Source organism: Ammospiza nelsoni, chromosome 27 (assembly GCF_027579445.1).
Source record: "Ammospiza nelsoni isolate bAmmNel1 chromosome 27, bAmmNel1.pri, whole genome shotgun sequence".
NCBI classification, from domain to species: Eukaryota; Metazoa; Chordata; class Aves; order Passeriformes; family Passerellidae; genus Ammospiza; species Ammospiza nelsoni.
The window spans coordinates 1,622,137-1,638,571 of NC_080659.1; the positions used below are offsets into that span (position 1 = coordinate 1,622,137).

The following is a 16,435-nucleotide window of genomic DNA, read 5'->3' on the forward strand; positions in this document are numbered from 1 at the left end:
GAACGGCGGCGGCTGCGGGGCCGAGGGGACGCGCTGAGGGACGGGGGGACCGTGCAGCAGCGAGCCCCGCAGGCGGGCACACCATCCCCGCTGGCACCGGCCGGCTTCACACTCGGGAAGGCAGAGGCAGGGATGCGCTGTCTGCCTGTCCGTCCCAGTCCCAGTTTCCCAGACCCTGCTGTGAGCTGGCACAGACATCCCAGTGCAGACCCCGCTGTCCCTGAACCCAGCACCGACACCGGTAACTGCCAGCCCCAACCCCCAGCACGGCCCCACTAACGCCCCAAAAGTCCCTGCACGCACAGATCCTCCCTCATGGGACAGACCCTGCCACTCTGGGCCTGCCCCTCTCTGGACCCAGAGCTGTGGCCCCACAGGTGTCCCCCAGCCCAGCAGCCCGAGCGCCGGCAAAAGACTGGTTAAGTGTTTCTCCTGCTGTTTTTCCTTTGCGGGGCTGGGAAGCAGAGACGTGCTGCAATACCCCAGACGAGGCTGCTCCCGGGGCATTTCCGGATGGGAATCTGGCAGCAGAGCCTGTGCTTGGGCCTCATCCAAGCCAGGCTTGTAAAGCCCTGCAACCCAGGCAGGAGCACGCCTGCGCCGGGCGCTGCCGGCCCCGCTCCGGGCCCCCCTGCACCCCCTTGGAGGGGCTGCGGAGCGCTGGCTTCCCATGCCAGCTGCTGTCAGGGGAAACTGAGGCACGGGTCAATCGGGCTCTGTCCTGCGGTGGAGCGGGGAGAGGAAGGAGGGATACTCTGTGTGGAGCTGGGCATGCCATGGAGGATTAACTCCTCCGCAGCCCAGGGTTTGGGAAGGGGCACAGCTGAGGCGCTGCCTCTCCCCGTGCTCCTGCCACCGGCTCGGCAGCACTGGGGACGCTCTGGGGACAGGGGGATGCTCCGTGCCACGCAGGGACACGGCAGCTGGCACGGGCACCGCGGCATGGGCTGGCCACCCTCCGAGCATCCTCTGCTCCAGCGCCTTGTCCAAACAGGTCGGGCTCAGTGAAACAGCCTGAATTTTCCAATGAAAAAAAAAAAAAAAAAAAAAACAACCAAAAAAACCCACGTTTCCTCAGGAAATTCCCGAGCAGTTTTCACGGGGGAGGCGCTGGGGTGAGGGGCGGAGGAGGAGGAGCGGGACGGGAGGGGTCAGACACCTCGGCAGTTGGTTTTGCTCTCCCACCAGCCCGGCCTGGGATGCGGGACAGCCCTGCAGGGACCACACAGGGCTCGCTCCATGCAAGGATGCTCAGCCGCACGCCTCCGAAGCGCTGCCGGCTCCTGCCAGGTCCCCGCGGCCCTGCGAGCCCGGGCAGGGGCTGGCAAGTCGGGCCCCCTTGGGAAGCCTTGGCGTGGTGGCAGCGGAGGGGGGGATGCGGCTACAGAGGTTCCGGTAACCCTGAAAATCCCGGTACCTTTAAAGGGCACGGCGGGGACTTGCTTTCTCCTCACCAGAGCCCACAGATACCCTCAGCACGGACCGGAGCCTCCGGTAGCCGCTTATAACTGTTCGCCGAAGCGGCTCTGGGTAATGAGTTAACCTGGTAATGAGACCTGTTGCCGAGACAGATGCAAATGATTGGGAAGTGCTCATTAGAGGGGATGGAAGGAGGCACTTAGGCCCTGAAAGGCACCCAGCCCTTCCCGGGGCCGCCCTGCACCCTATTAGAGCCCATTTTGCAATAATTGCTCCAGAAGAGGAAATCTATTTGGATTCATCATAAAGTATTTATTAACAAGAGCTTATTCATAATTTTTGCTGCTCGCCGGTGTGGCGCGGCCGGGCGTCCCGGCCTGCTCTGCATCGGAACGCGTGTCCCGGCCCGGGACAGAGAGAGAGCGGCAGGGCTGGGGCGGGGCAGGAGGGGCACGGGGGCACCGAGGCTCCCGGGGCAGGTACGGGCTGTGCGGGCCTTGCTGCGCTCACCCGGCCCCACGATACATCTGCCGTGGGGCAGAACACTCTGTTACAGCCGCGTTCTCCCCCAGCTCCTGGCTGACCCAGCCCCTCGCTTGCAAAACCCCTCCTCGGCCCACGCCGGGGCACAGAGCCGGCGCCCAGGGCACCTGGCTGGCACCCCGGCACAGGTGGAGGTGAAGGCAGGACACTGTGCAGCCTCCTCGCAGTTTCTCTCTCCAAGATGCGGTTCATTTCCCCCCGGAGCCAAGAGCATCCCCCAGCCAACACCCACACACGGCTGGGGGCTGTGGGTGGGCTGGACCGTTCCCACTGCGGGTTCTGGCGGAAGGGTGAGCACAAATGGCGCAGAGAGAGAGGCTCAGCCCCTGGTGCTCACCACGCACCCCTCACTGAGCCGCCCTGGGGTCCCCACACCTGGCGCTGCCCAAACCCCCGGCCGGTGCCGTGAGCCCCCCGGAGCGGGCAGGTCCCGCCGCCCCCGGGCCGGGCCGGTGCCCACCTGCCCGCGCCGACGTGCCGGGGCGGGAGCGGAGCCGGCGCTCGCCCTCGCAGGTGCTGCGGCTGCGAGCGGGGGCGCGGGGAGCGCGCCGAGGCCGCGGGTCACGGGAGGCCGCGGCGGCACAGAACCCGCCAGTTGCTTTGGAAAACAGCAGGAAGAAAAGCAGCTCTCTTGGCAGCCCCGGGCTCCGGTGCCAGCGCTGCCTGGGCCCCCGCCAGCCTGCGCAGCCCGCCCCGCAGCCGGCAGCCGGGGGTGGCCCAGGTGGGATGGAGCCGCGGGGGGCTCGCGGTACGTGCCCCGACACCGTGCCCAGCACCGCCTCTGGTCTGCCCGCGTGCACCCCCGCCCCAGCAACAACTGGCACTGCCGGTCCCCGCTTTCCTGAATGCGCCCCAAAGTGGGGAGCAGCGTGCCCAGCGTGCAGGGAGGGGCACGGATGCCCCAGGGATGCACCCGGGCTAGCGCTGGGTGGTGGAGGGGCCAGGAGGGTTCTGCTGAGGGAGACTCGACAGTGCGAAAGCCCAAAGCCACTCGCTGCCTTCCTGGAGAATCACTTCCCACGTGCCTCGGTTTCCCCAGGTGCCGTCTCTGCGCGTCCCCTTTGGGGTTTGGGAGCCGACGGCTCAGCCACTTTCCCAGGGTGACCCCACCTGCCCCCAGGGTGAGGCGCTGCCTTTCCAAAAATAAGGAAACTGAGGCACGTCACCTGCCAGGCCAGCCCACAGAAGAGGCGGGATGCGACGGTGACTGCTGAGCTCTGGAGAGGCCTGGAAGCGGCACTGGGGGCCCCAGCCCGTGGCCACGGAGATGTCCCCTCGTCCTGGGAAGCATCCCGTGGCCAGCAGCACCAGAGCCACGTGGCTTCCGAGCCGAAACCCCACCGGGGCTCCAAGAAAGGGAAATGTTTTATGGAACTGGGAAAAAAAAAAAAAAAAAAAAAAAAAAAAAAAAAAAAAAAAAAAAAGCGCTTTGCCAACGGGTCCTGGCGCTGCTGCTCCTCCGCCCTGCCCTGTGCCAGCGCGGGGCCCTGGGGGTGGCCTGTCCCCCATCCCCGCTCCTGGCACACGAGGGGCTGCAGTGTCCCAGACCCAGAGCTTTGCCCATCCCAGAGCCCAGGGTCAGCCTGGGAGCTGCCAGGACGTGACCTGGGGACGGAATTTGTTCCCAGCAGCACAGAGGGAAACTGAGGCAGGAGATGTGCTGGCAGCACTCTGTTCGCTCTGGGGAGGGGGCACCACCACAAACGGTGCCCCCAGCCCCCCCATGCAAGCCCAGGGCTCTGAGCCCGGCTTTAGCCCCTGACGCAGGAGGTTTTATTTCCCTCCCAACATATTTTTAGCCCTGCCTGCTTTGTCCTGGCCTTTCCGAGGGGGATTAATGGTGCACCATTAAGTGTGGGGGTGCAGAGAGGTGTCCCCAGCTCCCTCCTGGGGGGGTGTTGGTGCTGGGGGTGTCTCTGCACCCCATGATGGGCAGTGCTGTGATGGGTTTATGGGGCTCACTGCTGCAAATCCAATCCCGGGAGCAAGTCCGTGGTTAAAAATAGCCCCGGCCTTTTCGGCGACCTCGCAGGAGGATCGGCCACCCCGGCGCCCTGGAGGTGAGGAGTTCACGGCCCCCCCGGCCCAGCTGTGCCTTTGCTGTGCCACGGATGTGCCAAAGGCTCAGCCCCTCCTGCAGCATCTCATCGGGACAACCTGCCAGGACCCTCCACAGAGAGAGGAGAAACTGAGGCACGGGTGGGGCCTGGAGATCAAAGGGGCCGGAGAGGGTCAGCTCCGAGCCTGGCCACAGCCTGCGCTGAAGGACGGGACTGGTTCAGCGGGGTGGAAGGGGAATGTTCATCCGCTTTCGGCAGCTCAGCACAGCCTTCCTGGGCAGATTCAAAGGCTGAGCCCGGCCGGGTCCTATTTCGGGAGGGTTTTGGACGCCTCCCAAGTGACAGAAGTGGGTGGGGGCTGACCTGCACAAAGGGACTCTGTTCGGGCCTGGGCTCGGCGGTGCCCGGCGCGGGGCCGGGGCTGTGCCGGTCCCTTGGCTGCCCCCGGGCCGGGTCCGCAGCCCGGGCTGGGCCGGGCCGGGCCGAGCGCCCTCCTCCCGTGCCGGTGCCGGTGCCGGTGCCCACCTGGCTGTAAACTGAGGCGCGGGGCGGGACTGCCCTTGCCTCCGGGTGCTGCTGTAACCGCTAAGTGACACTGCCATACCGCGGGGACGGCCGTGCCAACCTGCCTCGTGACGTGGGCTCAACAGCCACCCGCCCTGGGCTACCTGCCCAGGCTGGCCCCCAGCCATCCCCTAGGGGAGTCCAAGGTCCTGCCGTGGGGTCGGCGCTCTGGGAGCCAATCCCCCTGTCACAGCTCCACGAGGGAACAGGAAAAACCCCCGGACAGGCCGGATCCCAGCGGCTCCGCGCCACCACAGCGCACACCGGGGCACCAGCACCGCTGGCCCTGGGACTGGGAGCCCTCCTGCATCACCTCACCCTGACCCCGCTCAGGGGGGCTCCAGAGAGCTCCGGGGCCGCCGTGCCACCACCGAGCCGAGCACATTGTCACTGTGCCTGCCAGCAGGGCTGGGAGCGCCCACGGGCACCGGCAGCACAGAGCCGGGATGGGGCTGAGTCCTCACCAAGGTCATGCTGGGCAAGCTCCCGTCCCTGTCCCCACATGGGACGCAGCAGCTGCGGCTCGGCCCCGGCTGCCGCTAGTGACTCCTCTCTCCAACCAATTCCCCACCGCAAGGCGAGGAAGCTGCTGAGCGCGTCCCGGTTCCCTCCGGCGGTACCTCAGGATGCGATGCAGTCATCGTTAATGCATCTGGACTCATTTATGGGGATGAGAAAATGTTTCCAGGTTTCCCACAAAGTCCCATTAAGATCCCAGTCCCTCTCTATTTTTAGTGCCCTCATCAACAACGACTTTCCCAGCCACCCCGGCGCTCTGGAGCCCCATGGGGCCGGCAGGGGCACCCTGGGCACACACCCTGGGCACACACTTGCCTGGCTCTGAGGGGAGATGAGCTGCACCCAGACCGGGCAGCTGGAGGGGCAAACCCTCGCCCTGCACTCCTGACCCAGCAGCTTTGCACCCATGGGTGTGCCCTGGGGGTGCCCCAGCCTGGCATTTGCCTGGGAGCACAGAAAGAAAGAAACGTGGTGAGAAGCAACAGAAAAAGCCACCCCAGGTCACAGCATCAGTGGAGGCTGCAGGACCCCACGGAGGATGGAGAGCAGCTGGGTCTGAGCATCGCTGCAGGTGTGGGGTCACGCCCTGCAGCACCAGATTGTCACCTGGCCATGGCCAGTGGCTGTCGCAGCCAACCCGTCCCTCAGCAACCCCCGGCGCCCTGGCAGCGTCTCCTCGCAGGCCGCGGGTGCCCACAGGGCTCTCGGTGCAGCTGGCAAGGGCGCCTGGATCCTGCCCTCGGCGCTGCGCCCTCCCGGGCTATCTATAGCCATGACCTCAGCGGGAACCGGGGCAGGACCCGGCCGCGCATCGTCCCTTCTTGGCAGGGCCACCGCCTCAGCCCCCGCCCGGCACAGAACCGCCGCCAAGCCGAGCCTTTTATCCCGTACGTTCGCTAATCCGGCGGGATTCGATGTCAGGGGCTGCCCACGGGAGGCTCACAAAGGCCGTTTCCAGGGGTGCCCAGCCAAGCCATGGAGAACGCCAGCGGGCAGGGCAGGGCAGGCGGCGGTGCCGGCTGTCACCGCGCTGGGTGACGGGCTCTGACCCCGGGGCTGGACGGCAGGGAATGCGTGTGACCCGGCCGCGAAGAGGTCGAGCAGGGGACGTCCTTGCGTAGGCAGGGGTGACATGAGGACACCCCGCAGCTGCGCCCCGCAGGCGTCGGGGTCACAGCCTCCCGCAGAGCCGGGGGTCGTGGGGAGGACCTGCTCGCTGTGCCCCGGGGGAAGCGGGAAAGGGGTGGCCCAGAGGAGGGGAAATTCCCCAGCTTTTTTCTCCAACAAACTCCTTGGCTTGTGCAATTAGAGAAATTTGTTTAACAAACTCCCGGGGGAGCGGAGCGGGAAGGTGGGGTGGCGCGGGGCCAGGGCGCTGCTCACACAGGCCCGCGCCCTCCCCGCCTGCGCCTTTGATCAGCGGCGCACGGCGCAGGGGGACGGGAGCCCTTCCCCGATGTGCCACGGAAATGCCACGGAAATGCCCCGCACCCTGCGGACACGCTGCCCGCGGCACCCTCTGCCACGTGTCCCCTCAGCCGCTGCTTCGCGGCCCCCTCCGCTCGTCACCCCCATTGCCACCTCCCCGGGGCTCGCCGGGGTGGCACGACCCTGGCACCGTGCCACGCTCAGCCTCCGAGCCCGCGGCCGCAGGTGCGCACACGTGTGTGCCCGCCGTGCCCGCGCCCAGCGCAGGCTCCGGGCGCGCACCCCCCGCTCGCTCCCGCTCTCTTTCTCATGCGATGCCATTTCCATCAAAAACTCTTTACTCGGCACTTTTCCCCTCATTGGTATTCACGCCGCGCTCTCGCTGTCCTGGCGCACAGGTTACTAAAGGAGATTTTGCGGCGCAGCGTGGCGGGGGTCACATTTCAGCCTGCGCCGTCTCGCTTTCCCAAATCGCTGGGCAGCAGCCAGGGACGGCGGGAGGGGGTGCAGGATCCGGCACATCGCAGCTCCCGCCCGGCAGCCGTGGCACCGAGCGGCCCCGTCGCCCGTGGCAGCGGGGCGAGGCGGGCTGGCGGCTCTGCGGCACACAGTGATGGGTGGCTCCCTGGGGACAGCCAGCAGGTCACCGGCGCTCGCCGTCCTCCCGGCAGCCCCGCGGGCCTGTGCGGTGTGCGAGCACCTCAGAAAGGGGGTCTGAGCAGAGGCAACTTAGCGTTGCCACCACTCGTCAGCACCCAGATGAGCCCCGGGTGACATCCACCGTGAGACTGTACCCCCAGAATGACATCCTGAGTGTGGGGGGAGTAGTGGTGCCTCTCTTTTTCAGGGCTGGTTTGGAGAAAGGGGAAATGTCTGGGTGGAAAATCAACATTTCTCCCGTATGGGCTTTTTTTTTTTTTTTTTTTTTCCTTTGAAAGCAAAAATATTTCTTGGTTTTTCGTGATCAGAAACATGTTGGGGGTTTTTTTGGACAACAGCCGGTCAAATACCATTTCCCCATGAAGGGAATGCAGGGGCCCTTTGCAAGGAGAGCGAAAACCTTCTTAAAAAACAAAGTAAAACCCACAGTTTGAAAAAAAAATCCACCCGGCTCTGGACTTGAATAAGCTCCCAGGGAAGAGGGGTCAGCAGGAGGGCCGGATCCCAGCGTTCCTGTGCCAGGCAGTGCTGCTGGAGTGCTGCTGGTGCTGGTGGGGAGGGCAACGTCCACGGCAGGCAGCCCAAAGCCCAGACCTGGGGATTTCGCCCAAAACGCTGCCCAGCGCTGGCTGCCGGCCGGGGAAGGAGGATTAATGCGCTTTTAGAGCAGTGGTGAGTTAACCGAGAAATCAATCCTTGGCAGTGGCTGGCCCCAGGTCCCCCAGCGCGTGAGCGCTGCCGCACCTGAGCCACGGGATCCTTTCCCAGCTCCTCTCCAGGACTTGGGAAGCTCCGGGTCTTGGCGGGCGGCGCAGGGCGCTGGGTCCCGGCCAAGCTGGCACAGAGCGCCCGGCCGCGGGGGATGCCCGCCCAGGGCCGACGTGACGGACGGCGGGCGCGGGTGCCAGCCAGGCCCGGCATGCCCGGGGGTACCCTGAGCATCCCCTCCCTGCAGCTGGCACGTCCCAGGGGTCTGCACACCCGCCCTGGAGGGTGAGATCTCAGAGTGCCTGGCTGCCAGGGCAGGGAGGGAGGCTGAGCCAGGCTTTTGCCTGCACCGATTTGTTGCATTCAAAAGCATCTTGGTACCGAAAATCCATGGGTGAAGCTTTGCCCCACTCAGACTCAGCCCCAGCAGCAGCCCTCAGCCATGCCGTGTGGACGTCACCAGTGATGCCACATGATCCTGGCAGGGCTCGGCACCCACTGATGCCCTGGCTGCTCCCATCGCCCTCGCCACCCTGCCTCGACCTGCCCGGCACACCCCAAGGTGCTGTGGGAGAAATCCTCTCCTCATGGGTCCCTAAGGAGCACATCCCCGCCACCCCAGGGCCCTGCCTGCACTTCCCAGCTTGGGTGCAAGGACTGCTGGGGACAGCAGCCCCCCCAGCCCCCTCCCACGGGCTGCCAGCCCCCTCGGAGATGCTCTGTGCTGGCACTGCCATCCCTGCACTGAGGAGCCACAGCACGGCCGGGGGTGGCAGGCAGCGTGCCAGCTTCACAGGGAGGGATTTTACCTCCCCAACAACTCTCCTTCTTCCCTTCAGTGAGGGACTGTGGGGATGCTCCCCACCATCATCCCCATCCTGCCACCAAGGGCTTGGCTTGTGGCTACAACAGGTGCAGGCACAATGGCAGTGATGGGGGGAAAGCGGGCACCCCTTGGGCTGCAGGGACGTGTCCAGGAGCCAGGCACGGGGATGGCTGGCACAGGCACCATCGGGCAAGGAGGGTGGGTGAGCAGACAGGGCAAGCTGTCCCTGTCCCTGGGGCCATTCCCAGAGAGCCCTGCCTGGCAGAGACCTGCCTCCACCTCCAAAGACAGGACACACTGACCCTCCCTTTCCCTGGCAGTACCAAATCCCCACTCAGGCCCTCCTTGCCATGCACAGTCCGGGGTCGGGACGGGTCCCTCGGTGCCACCGTGGCAGCTCTGCCCCGGGCCCTTGAGCTCCCCACTGCAGGGCTGCCCAGGGCTCCTCGGGGAGCCGCCTTTCTCTCTCTTTGCTGTGCCCTGATAAGGGCCAGCTGGGCCAGCCCTTGCCTGGTTCCTCTGCCCAGCGAGCCTTGCCACGCCAGCACCGCCTTGGCCACACCGTCCCCGCCACAGCCACCCCTGCAAGGGGAGAAACCGCCGGGTCCAAACAGGATCAGGCTCCTGGCATCCATGCCCAGCCCTGCCAGGCTCAGGGGAATAGAAAAGGGAGCTATTCCCAACTGCTCCAAGAGCTCCGGGCAGGGCTCCGGGCTCTGGCAGCTGGGCTTTGTTCGGCAGTCTGCAAAGGCGTGCGCACACCCGCAGCGCTGGGATCGCTCCCTGCCCTGGCACACAGGGAACCGTGGGCATGAGGGGCCTGAACCACGGTCAGGGAGGGAACCGCGGGCAGGGCGAAGCTGCCCAGGGAAGGGAGAAATCGGCAGGTACCTGGAGAAAGGGTACCTTTCTGCACGATTTACTGCACGAGGCCCCAGACAAGTTCAAGGTGATGAGGGGGAGAGCGGCACAGCGTGAGCGCCGGCCAGCAGCCCCTCACACAGCTGCCTTCATCCCCTCCCTCCCCGTTCTGGCCCTCCAGCCCAGCATCAGAAGCCCCCTGAACACAGGATCTGCTTCTCCCGGGTGAGGATTTAAGCTGGGACCGGGCAGGAGCAGCGGGCAGGGCTCGCCAGGGCAGGCGGGCACGGCGGGCGCCGCGGGGAAAGCGAGGATCTCCCGAAGGTTGCATTTAAAGAACAGCCTCATTGTTTTTCCCAAACAATACTCAGCAGATGGGAGAATTGAAAGTGTGTTGCAACCTTCCCTCTCTTCCCCCGCCATGCCCGGCTTGCTGCTCCCATCCTTTGGCAGCCGATCTGAGCTCCCGGCTGGAAACCAGTTCTCCGGAGCTACTGGTGGAGGGGGTGAGCACAGGGGCTGAAAAGCCTCGGCGCTTTTGGGAAGGGGGTTTGCCAAAGGATGCCCCACGAGATGTGCCCAGCGGGCAGCTCCCAGCCCCGGCCACAGGCCTGCAGCAGCCCAGGGGTGTGTGGAGCGGGCCGTGGCCGGGGAGAGGTGGGATCCCCTCGGATGTCTGGAGATGTGGCTGTGACCGTGCCACGTGGCTGCAATGCTTCTGGCAGCCCAGCTCCACCCCCCAGGCCCGGAGCTGTGCCCGTTTGCTGGTACCAAGGGTTGTGCCAGGCCAGCTTAGCCAGGCCCTCCCCGATGCCCCTCGGATCCCGAGGCACTGACTGGGCACACACGGGGGGCTGTGCCTGGGCACTGGCTCTCGGTCAGGCAGCGCGGGTGCATCGCCATCCCAGAATCACCTCTGCACCCTGGCATGGAGCCTGGCAGAGGGAGGGGGGTCTCTGACCAGACCCTGCTGGGATGCCCGGCTTCCAACATTGCGGCGGCCTTGGAGGACGGCGCCCATCTCACTTCATTCCCATCCTGCGGGGACCAGGGTGGGGAGCTGCGGGTGTGCTGGGGGCACTGCCAGGTACCAGGCACGAGCCAGAGGTGTAGGAGCATCGCCAGTCAGAAAATGTGCAATATTCCCCCCCAAGAAGTATCCCAAATGTCCCCCAGCGTGGAGCCAAGGATAACTGTTACCGCTTTGGAAATCCCTTCGGCTTCTCGGGAGCAGCTCCCGGGGGACACACGTGCAGGCCCTGGCAGGGGCTCAGCTCCAGGGTTATTTCGGAGCCCGGGCAGCCGGACCCCCCCGGCCCCCGCCCCGCTGCCCGTGGGCAGGGAGAGGCCTCGGCGTGGCGGCGGTTCCGGCGCTGCTTCCCTGCTAATCTCGGCAGCTCCCTCCTGGCTGCCCGGCCCGGCCCCGAGGGGGACAGAGGTGAGCTGCGGAAGCGGGAGGAAGTCCCCAAGCAGGGACACAGAGCGGGAAGGGCACAGAGCCACCCCCAGCCTGGCGGGAGCTGCGGCCGGGGCCGTGGCCAGCAGCGTGTCCCGGGCTCTCAGCCCTTTGCCAGGGCTGTTTTTGTGCCGCCGGGCTGCCCAGCTCGGGCCCGCTCCGGCCGGGAATGTCGCCTGCGGGGTCCCGCGGTGCCAGGGCCGTGCCGGGCTCCGGGGCTGGCGGTGCTGCTGGCGGGGAGATGCGCAAAGGCCAAGGCAGGGCGGCTCCCGCGCACGTTCCAATGTATCCACATCACCATCCGCAGCTCCCGAGCCCGGGCGAGCCAGCCCGGGTGGGATGGGAACGGGAACGGGAACGGGATCGGGATCGGGATCGGGAACGGCTGGGCTGGAGCTGCGGACCAGGGCTGGTCCCAGCCGAGCCGGGCTCGAGGGGGAGACACCAGAGCCTGCCCCGTGCCCGGGCAGAGAGAAAAGCCGGGAGCAGAGCTGGGAACAGCGCGGGTTTGTGAGGAGAGAGGCTCCGGCCAGCCCGGCCCGGGCAGCGGCCGCACGGCTTCCACAGCACACCAGCACCGAGAGCTGGCAACAACCGCGCTGCCAACCCAACACCAGCCGGACACTCGGGGGGCTGGGACCCCTGAGAGGGATGGAGTCAGGGTGGGAAAGGCGGGTTGGTAAGGAAAAGGAAAAAAAAAAAAAAAAAGAAAGAAAAAAATGGGAAAAAAAAAAAAAAGAAGAGAAACAGCAAGCAAGAAAGCAAGCAAGAAAGAAAAAAGAAAAAGTACAAATAAAAATAGAAAGAGAAAAAGAAAGAAAAAGAGTTAAAAAAAAAAAGAAGAAAAGAGAAAGGAAGAAAGAGAAGTAAATAAGCCAGATTGAGGTGTGACCCTTGCCAAGTCAACCACACAACAGGGAGCACCACCTCAGGGTCATCTGAGCAGCCCTGGCACTGCCCACCCCGGCCGTGTCCTCACGCTGCGGCCGGGGGGGGGCCGGGGCCGGACCCCGCGCTGTCCCCGCAGCCCAGCGGGCCACGAGGGGACCCCCGGACCCCCAGGGACCCCCAGGGACCCGCACGAACCCCCGAGGGCAGCGCAGCCTGAGCCCCGAGGCAGCCCCAGCCCGTGCCGAGGGAGGGGGCCTGGCAGGGCAGGGCAGGGCAGGGCGGGGGTCCTGCAGCAGCCCCCCCATCCCCTCCCTGCCCCCCCAGAGCAGAGCCGGGGGCGCACACGAGGCCGGGCCCCGAGCGGGCAGCGCTGCCAGCAGGGAACACGTTACGAGGCAGGGAGAGCTGCCTGCTCAATAATTAAATAAATATCGGCGATCAATAAGCGCGATGCAAAGGCAGAGCCGCAGTGGTCGCGCTGTGGACAGGGCAGGGCAGGCCAGGGGGGGTTCCTGGGTGTCCCCCCCGCTCCTGGGGGCTGCAGGGACGCCCCGCTCGGCGGCACCGCGTGCACCGGACCCCGCCGCGGCCTGCGGTGACATCGGTGTCCCCAAGCCCGGCCGGGGCTGCCCCTCGGCACCGCGACACCCCGGCGGGGGCTGGCATCGCCCCTGCCTGGCACAGCGCGGGTGCCCCCACATCCTGCCGTGCCCGGCCCCCTGCCCTCGGCGCAGCGTGGCACGGCCGGGCGCGCTGGCCCAAACTCGGGGGGTTCTGCACGAAACGCCCGTGCCCCCCCAGCCCCTGCACCCCACCATGTGCGGCCAGGCTGGGGCAGGGAAGGAAAAAGTTTCGCGCTACGCAAGAGGCGGCACGGCCGAGCCCGAGGCTGCAGCCCCGACCCCCCCCGGGCTCCCCGAGCCCACCGGGGACCCCCCGCGCCCCACGGAGCCCCCCGGAGCCCGCGGCTTCCCCGCACCACCCACCTCTGGGCGCAGCCACCAAAAAATAAAACCCAAACCACAACGCAATCTTCCAACCCCCCCACGCCCCAAGTGAAAGTGAAGGCTGAAAAAACCCAAAAAGCACCAGAAACACCATAAAAAAAACCCTGCAAAAGGCGAGGGAGGGGGACAGGAGGGGAACGCGGCTCCTCTGAGCAGCTCTGCACGGCCCCAACCCGCCTTTCTCTGTTATGATTATTTTTAGGGAGGGAGGTGTTGCATTTTCTTGGGTTTTCTCTCTTTTTTTTTTTTTTTTTTTTTTTTTTTTTTTCTTTTTTGTATTGCAACTGCTAAAGTCTGTTGCGGCGAAAGGAGCAAATTGGGGGGAGGGGGACGCGGGGGGGGGGGTCCCGGTTACCTGGGTCAGGCAGAGAGGAGACGAATACATCCCGAGCCGTGCTGGGAAAGTGCCTAATTGCAGGGCTGAGACTCGAGGCGTAAAAGTTACTGAGTCATTTCGGAGGCTGGAGCAGTCCGGGCGTTTTTTCTCTCTCTCTCCTCCGGAGCGGCTCTGCGGGGCCCGGGGGGGGGCAGCCGGGCACGGGGGGGGCGGCCCCGCGGGAGGGGGGGCCGAGGAGGAAATAAAAAGATTCCAACTTCCACCCCCCCGCCAAAAAAACTAAAAAAAAAAAAACTAAAAAAAAAAAAAAAAGAAACCAAACCCAAACAAACCAACCTCTAAAAAAAAATTAAAAATAAAAAGCAAAAATCTCCCCCCCCCCACTTGGAAAATAAAGCGCTTTTTTGTTGTTGTTGTTTGTTTGGGGTTTTGGGGGGGCGGTTTAAAGAGGCAGGAGGGTCATCCTCGCCCCGGGGGGGGGGTCGAGGGTCCGCACCCAGCCTGCAGGCACGGGCGGCGGGGAAGTTAGAAGGGAAGCGGCTCCATCCGAGACCCAGGCAGCGGAGAGAGAGAGGAAAGAAAGAATGAGAAAATGAAAAAAAAAAAAAAAAGACCAAAAAAAAAAAAAAAAAAAAAAAAAAGAGCGAGGAATGAAGTGACGTTATGAAAAAAGCCCATCCCAAAATATTACATCCCATTTAAAGATGTAGGAACCCCCTTTGGCTCGCAGGGCCGAGGCGCTGCGGGCCAGGGGGGGCGGGGGAGGGACGGGGCCCCCGCGGACGGCGAATCCCCCTCGGCCCGGCGCGGAGCGCGCCCGCCTTTGCTTCTTTTGGGGGTTTGATTTTTTAATTTTTTAATTTTTTTTTTTTTAACTAAACGGAGCCAATCCGGCGATGGGAGAGAGAAAAAACCCTGCAGATTCATGTGCAACTTCTGAGCAGCGGCCCCGGCGCGGGGGGGGGCGTGTTGGTGTTACTGCCCGCACCCAGCCCCGGTGCGGGGGGGCCCCGCCGCATCCCGCTCATCCCGCGGACACGCTGATCCCCCCCGGCCGCGTTACCCAACCACCGGCAGCATCGCGGAGCCACGGGGGGAGAGAGCGCCACGGGCAGCCCCGCGACCCCCCCGCGTCCCGGGGAGCCCCGCAACCCCCCCGCACAAAGGGAGCGGGAGGGGGAAGCAGCGGAGCCCGAGCCCGGCAAACTCCACAGCGCGAGTTGCGGCTCCGCACCCCCCCGGCCGCGGCCGAGCCGGGCGCTAATGACGCTAATTAGAGAGCGCGCGGGGAGCGCCACGGGCGGAACACAAAGGGGATCCCCGGGCACCTCCCGGCCCGGAGGGGCCGCGCCCCGCTCCCCTCCCGCACCGGGGGTCGCCCGTCCCCGCAGGGACCCTGACCCGCAGCGCGGCCGCTCCCGGCGCGGGGCCGCGGCTCCCGCGCTGCTGCTTTGCCCCCAAAAATAAGAAAACCGTTTTTTTTTTTTTTTTTTTTTTTTTTTTTTTTTTTTTTTTCCCTCTGAAGGGACGAGCCCCCGCAGCGCCTCTTCCCGCACAACTCATTTCCTCTCTCAACTTCTGCCGACCCCCGCGGCCCAACCCCGCCCGGGTTGGGGTCACCCAGCGCCCTCCCCCCGCAGGGACATCCCGGTCCCCCGGGATGCGGCGGCTCCGCGCAAACTTGGCCGGGCGGGCCCGGTCCCCGCATCCTCCCGTGGCCTGGCAGGAGGAGAAGCGGGCGAAGCCCCGCACAGCGGGGCCGGGGGCAATGTTTTTATTCTCACACCGAGCACGGTGATTCCCTTCTCCCACCCCAGCACGGGCAGCGCGACCCCGCGCAGCGCGGACTTGAGCGCGACCCTCCCGGGCGTCACTTCCAAGTTCAAGTCGGTGCGGCTGGCGGCCTCTCCGCCCCTTTTTTAGCGGCCATTTTCAGCTCCATCCAGTCCTCCGCTGGCTGCGGAGCTCCCCCCGCGCCGCGCCGCGACCTCCCCGCCGGGCGGCTCCCGCCGCCGCCTCCGCCCCCCGGTACCGCGGGCGGGTGGGCAGGGGGAGGAGAGACGGCGGCGGCTCCCCCCGCCCGCCCCCGCCGCCCCGCTCCCCCCGCCCCACACTGTATTAAACTCGCCCCGCCGCCCCCTCCCCGGCTGCAACTTTTGCTCGTGGGGGCACCCGCAAACACACGCACGCGGGGGGGTGAAGGGAGAGGGGGGAAGTAGAAGAGAAAACGAAAGTGTCATGGGACCTACCATCGCCAAGTGCAATTAACGGGCTCCAAGTTGCTGCGAAGCGCAAAGCAAAGAGGATGGATGGGCTGGTTTGGGATTTTGGTCTAAAACGTGTGTTTTCCACCGCGCCGAAGGAGGAGGAAAAAAAACCGCTGCCCCGCGAAAGAATTAAAAAATTAAAACCCCAATAATAATAATAACAACAATGATCGCAATTATAGTAAAAGTCCTCCGAGGCCAGCGGCGCGGTGTCCCCCGCGGGCGGTCACCCTCGCTCCGGCTCCGCGGCGCTGCCGGGGGCCATGCCCGGGCGGGGGCCGGGCTGCGGGCGGGGGGCGCGGGGCGGCGGTGACGGGAGCGCGGAGCCCGCGCCCGGCCCGGCCTTGTGCGCTGCGGGGGTGGCGGGGCTGGGGGATGGCGAGGGGGGTGCGATGGGTATTTTTGGAAGGCAAGCAAAAAAAAAAAAAAAAAAAAAAAAAAAAAAAAAAAATTTTTCTAAAAATTAAAAAAAAAAAAAAATTAAAAAAAAATTAAAAATAAAGCCCGGGAGCGGGGCGGGCGGGCGGGCGGCGCCTACGGCTGAGCAGCGCGGGCATCCCCCCCGCGCCCCCCCGGCGCAGCCCCACTCCGGCCGGGCACGGCTCCTCCTCGCAGCCCGCAGCGCCCCGGCCCCATCGCCGCCGCCCCCGCCTCCTCCTCCTCCTCTGCCTCCTCCCCTCGCCCGGGGCACCGGCGGCGTTGCGGCGGGGACGCTCCCGGTGCGGGGGCGGGGAGGGAGGAGGAGGAGGAGGGAGAGAAGGAGGCGGAGGAGGAGGAGGAAGGCTCCGGCCCCGCTCGCCCGGCAGCGCGACGGCGGCCCCCGGATGGTGCGGGTAGGTGGCGGGGGCTGCGGCGCGGCCCCCCCGGGCCCGGCTGGCTGCGGGGCCGC

At 65.5% G+C, this 16,435-nt stretch overlaps 1 protein-coding gene across 5 annotated transcripts in view; it reads right to left on the bottom strand.

The window, feature by feature from the left end:
* The window catches only part of NFIC (nuclear factor I C), a 38,348-nt gene extending 22,442 nt beyond the window's left edge, over positions 1-15,906 (bottom strand). For 4 of the 5 annotated variants that reach the window (XM_059489479.1, XM_059489478.1, XM_059489477.1 and 1 more), the window contains exon 1: positions 13,298-13,542. In XM_059489479.1, the coding sequence (XP_059345462.1) occupies positions 13,298-13,327 (30 nt within the window). In that variant the 5' untranslated portion in view covers positions 13,328-13,542. Of the gene's footprint in view, positions 1-13,297; positions 13,543-15,528 lie in introns of those variants that run through there. The other variant, XM_059489476.1, reaches the window with a different exon arrangement.
* Between the last annotated feature and the right edge of the window lie 529 nt (positions 15,907-16,435).